The following is a 4,264-nucleotide window of genomic DNA, read 5'->3' as shown; positions in this document are numbered from 1 at the left end:
CTCACAGATAGCGTAACATATCGGATGGGTATAGGCAACTTTTTTCTACTCGTCGAGGCCCGTGTCTGTGAGTGTTTCGCACCCGCGCGGTCGGCTCATTTGTCACTTGCCCAATGTGCTTCGAGATGGTAACTCGACTAAGACGGAGGAAGCTACTGTGGTTGACCCTGAATGCCGGGTTGGCGGCGAACCCCAGCCAGCCATTGGGCATGTTACAAGCAATCCCCCTCGTCTTTGGCGGTGGGGGGGGGGGGGCCCGCCCCGCTCGGTGCGGGGGTGGGGGGGGGAGGGGGTGGAGTGGTGGCTGATCAAGGGCCGTGATCGTGATCAGAGTGGTGAATCAAGAAAAAGGTCGTAAAGTGCACACAGCCAGCAGAGGGGGTACACACACACAACGGCACACAACGGGGAGGGTTGGATGAGAGAGCGAATGAAGAAGAGAGGAGGAAGAGAGGAAGAGAGGGTGGAGGTGGGTGATGGTGGTGATGGCGGTGATGGCGGTGATGGCAGTGATGGTGATGGCGATATGGGGCGGGGGGGGGTGGGGTGGGGGGGAGGGGGGGGAGGAGGCAAGCGGCAAGCGGCAAGCGGCAAGCGGCAAGCGGCAAGTGGTCGGGGAGTCGGCGAGTGGGTGAGAGTGGGGCTCCAAAGGTCAATCAATGTCGCGACGATTAACAAATGATCATTGCCTCAACCACCCGACTATCATGCTTTCCCTTGCTCGCACGCTCTCCGTCAGCCGCACTGCGACGCTGACTTCTGTCGCCGCTGCATGGCGTGCTGCCCCTGCTGGTACGCACAGAGAGCGCTCTATCCAATGCCTCCTCTCCCTCTCCCCCCCTCTCCCTCCCCCCCCCCCCTCTCCCTTCCTTTGCCATGGCGGCGGTGGTGGTGTCTGGCTGTGGGTGAACGGATGCGACCAGGACGACAGCCGTCGCTCCGGTAACTAGGCCTGCTCCCCTGGACGCACACATGGACGTTACCTCCCCCCACCCAGCCTACGCCCTTGCAAGAACATGCAGCCTCCATCTCCGACTTGCTCCGCTCTGCTCCGCACTTGCTATCCTCCTGCAGAGCCTCGGGTGTGCCGGCCCTGGCCGAGGTTCATTTTTTCGATCGATCAACCTTTGGCGCCCGTGGCAGCCCCCCCCCCCTCCGCCTCCCCCTCGCACGCCACAGCCTCTGCACCGCCCAGGACGACGAGGATGACACGTCCGAGCTGAGCAAGAGTATTTCGGGCTAGGGATAGTCCTGCAGACAGGAGGATGTGGGCATGAGGGGACGTGCTGCGCCACAAGCAGATGCTATTGGTGGCGGGGGTCGAGCGGCGAGCGGAAGTGGTGGGCGTTCCGTCAGCCGACCGACGCGTCGTGGGGGAACCGAGAGTGTTGTATGGAAGGGAGGAGGCGGAGGACTCACGGTGGAGATGTGGTTTGGTGTGGTCTATGTGTGTAGATGGTGGCATCCCGTCCAGCATGGACGTGGCCACCGGGCGTGAGTACGATGAGCTCACCGAGGGTGAGCGGCACCAGGAGCTCGGTGCTGAGGTGCTCGCCTCGCAGGCTGCCACCCACTGGGGCACCAAGGAGAACCCGGTCAAGGTGCTCTCGGCGGTGGACCACCGGATTGTTGGCTGCACTGGCGAGAAGTGCTCGTCGATCCACGAGAACGGCGTGCTCTGGTGGCGTCTTGACGCTGGCGCCCCGCACGAGTGCCCCTGCGGCCAGGTCTTCCAGCTTGTCGACCGCCCGCACGGCCTCGACCAGCACTAAGCTTGGCCTCTCGGTCACTCTCTCCCGAGCTTGCTCACTTTGTCCTCAGCGGCTGTGCTGTCCGTAATGAACGTTCCCCTGCCAAGTCCGATGCGTGTACTTTCTCTCCCTCTCTCTCCCCTCACTTGCGCTTGCCCTTCTTGCCGGCGGCAGACTTGGACGAGACCGGGCCCTTCTTGCCCTTGCTCCCGCCACCTGCAAACGGCGATGGCCCACGCTTGCCTTTGCGGACCTTCTTGAGCGAGACGTACGTGGCCTTCATGCACTCGGGCTCGGGTTCGGTGACGACAATGTACTTTTCGCCCTTGGTCGACGCCACCTTGCCGTCGCGGTACCGGATCCTGGGACGGTTCTTGTCCTGGTCCGGGATGGCGGTGGCGATGCCCGAAAGCCGGGTCTTGTACGCTGCCCTGTCGGCCTTGGACAGCTCGTGCATCGACTTGCGGCCCACAAACTCCTCGTCGCGGACCATGTACTGCGCCGCGATCTTGGACTTGAGCGCCGAGTCGAGGGCCGGCGCCGGCGAGCTGCTGGCGGTCGCCGATCCCCGCGTCGCGTCCTTGTTGGCCCTACGCCCGCCGGCCTTGCTCCCCTTGGGCCGCACATGCCGCACATCGCAGCCTGCGGCCTCGAGCTCGCGCGCAAGCTGGACAGCGTCCGCAGCCGCAGCCACATCGCCGTCGTGCGCATGCACCATCTCGTCCAGCCACCGCCGGTCGGCGTCGGGGAAGACCTGTGCCAGCAGAGCAGTCCCTGGGTCCTCGGCAACTGCGCCCGCGTTCTCCTTGCCGCTCTCGCAGCTTGCGTCCGACGATGCCGACGGCGACGCCGGGCGCACCGCCGCCGCTTCGGCGGGAGGCGACGGCGACGCAGCAGCGCATTCGTCGTCGCTTCCCCAAAAGTCGCTGGCGTCGTCGGGAGCAGGCTCCGCCGCCGCCGCCACCAGCGTCTTCCAAGCCGCCGGCAGCGACGCTGCCGCCGCCTCGAGCTCGTCACCGATGTATCCCTCGAGCATGATGCGGAGGTCATCGACAGCCTCGTCCTCATCGAGCTCGTCGGGCTGCGAGCATCGCTCCATCACGAACCTGCTCTCCCCCCCCCCCATACACACACATCCGCGCACCCGCGCACGTGTAGTCCAGCTGTGAGTGTTGGGCATGTCTCCTCTCTTCCGTCTTGGGCCGTCCATCATCTACGGCGTCCGTCCGGCTCGAACATGCCTGACCAACTACAAATCTACGTACTCTACCAAATACTCGAGCATGTCGTCATCGATGTCCACCTCGGCACCGATCGTCTCAGACAGAGACAGTACCAGAGCTGTTGACCATAGCAACCAGAGGTAAGGGGGGGGGGGGGAGGGGGGAGGGGGGAGGAGGCAGCGAAGATGGCCATGCCCATGTCCATGTCCGCACAGGTTGTGAGTGCTACCCCGACCACAGACACAGGCACACACACACACACACACACACACACACACGCAGGGTATACAAAGGGCATGCACATACCACTCATCTCCTTCTCCACCTCGGCACGCATCACACACTCCCTCTTGTCGTCCACAAGAGACGTGTGGGGGGAGGTGGAGAGGGGGGGGGGAGGCCAAGCCGAGAACGGGCCAATTGCGCCGAATGCGCCAAATGCGCGCAAACGCAGAGAGGAGAAAGTCTGTCACCACAGACTGCCCTATCGCCGTATTCGAGTGATGGCAGACTGTGGCGACAGTGCTCAAGATGTGTATCTCCCCGCCAATGGCACCCGCCTACTCGGCGGCGGCTAGCCTGCCTCGATGCCGACGATTTGCCGTCGTTGTCATGGTCATCATTGTCATCACGGAACCGGAGCCGCCCCGTCTCCCCCCCGATCTCCATCGACCACGAGGGCAATGGTCCACAACTTGAACCCAACCGAGCCAATGTTCAATGTCCACCATTGAAACTTGCACTAAAGGCTACCCATCATCCCACAGCAACTGCCTCCAAGCCCGGTCGTGTGCGCGTTTTTCGCGACGACAGTGCCGTCAACCGACGTGTGATCATCAGCTCGATGAACAACCACTTCCTGAGGAGGACACAGGACATGCGACCCAGACCTTCGATTGTTTCCCGCCACCACGATGAGAGGAGGAGGGCCCATCTTAGAAGCGAACCCCCCCCCCCCCACCCCCCCCCCCTTTCACCAACAATCCTCGATAATCAGCCGTCATCCCGACGTGGTCGTTTGCGTCCACCCCCTCGTGCACCTCCTCGCCAGTCACTCCTTCTGGCCACCACTCGACTCACCTCGAACCATGTCTGGTGTCTGGCGTAGCATTGTGCGGGCTCTTGTGCGCGACCCGAACGCACACTCCCAGGTACGACCTCGGCCTGACAAAGCCACCACCACCTACCACTCCCTTGTGTGTGGGGGGGATGGGGGATGGTGTGTGTGTGTGGTGGGGTGGGGGGGGGTACGTGGTAGAGCTACGCCGAGGGAGTGGCTGTGTGACGGAA

At 63.3% G+C, this 4,264-nt stretch overlaps 3 protein-coding genes across 3 annotated transcripts in view; 1 reads left to right on the top strand and 2 right to left on the bottom strand.

Annotated features, from left to right (window-relative positions):
- AMSG_10648 (double-strand break repair protein MRE11A) overlaps window positions 1-211 on the bottom strand; it is a gene marked incomplete at both ends in the record, with an annotated part of 2,438 nt that extends 2,227 nt beyond the window's left edge. The window contains one exon of the mRNA XM_013897902.1: window positions 139-211. Within this exon, the coding sequence (XP_013753356.1) occupies window positions 139-211 (73 nt within the window). The remainder of the gene's footprint in view (window positions 1-138) is intronic.
- Window positions 212-694: 483 nt separating this feature from the next.
- On the top strand, window positions 695-1,857 carry AMSG_10647 (uncharacterized protein). Its single transcript, XM_013897901.1, has 2 exons — window positions 695-792; window positions 1,456-1,857. Exons 1-2 carry the CDS (start codon window positions 708-710, stop codon window positions 1,770-1,772), a joined length of 402 nt encoding a protein of 133 aa, XP_013753355.1. The 5' UTR covers window positions 695-707; the 3' UTR covers window positions 1,773-1,857.
- AMSG_10646 (uncharacterized protein) lies at window positions 1,852-3,343 on the bottom strand. The gene is made up of 3 exons (XM_013897900.1): window positions 3,281-3,343; window positions 3,017-3,092; window positions 1,852-2,857 (listed from the first exon to the last, which is right to left on the bottom strand). The coding sequence occupies exons 1-3, from the start codon at window positions 3,309-3,311 to the stop codon at window positions 1,894-1,896; spliced, it is 1,071 nt and encodes a 356-aa protein (XP_013753354.1). The 5' UTR covers window positions 3,312-3,343; the 3' UTR covers window positions 1,852-1,893.
- Window positions 3,344-4,264: the final 921 nt, after the last annotated feature.

This window comes from Thecamonas trahens (assembly GCF_000142905.1).
Source record: "Thecamonas trahens ATCC 50062 unplaced genomic scaffold supercont1.62, whole genome shotgun sequence".
In the NCBI taxonomy this organism is placed as follows: Eukaryota; order Apusomonadida; family Apusomonadidae; genus Thecamonas; species Thecamonas trahens.
Note: the sequence above shows the minus strand (reverse complement) of the source record. Positions and strands in the feature narration are given on the sequence as shown.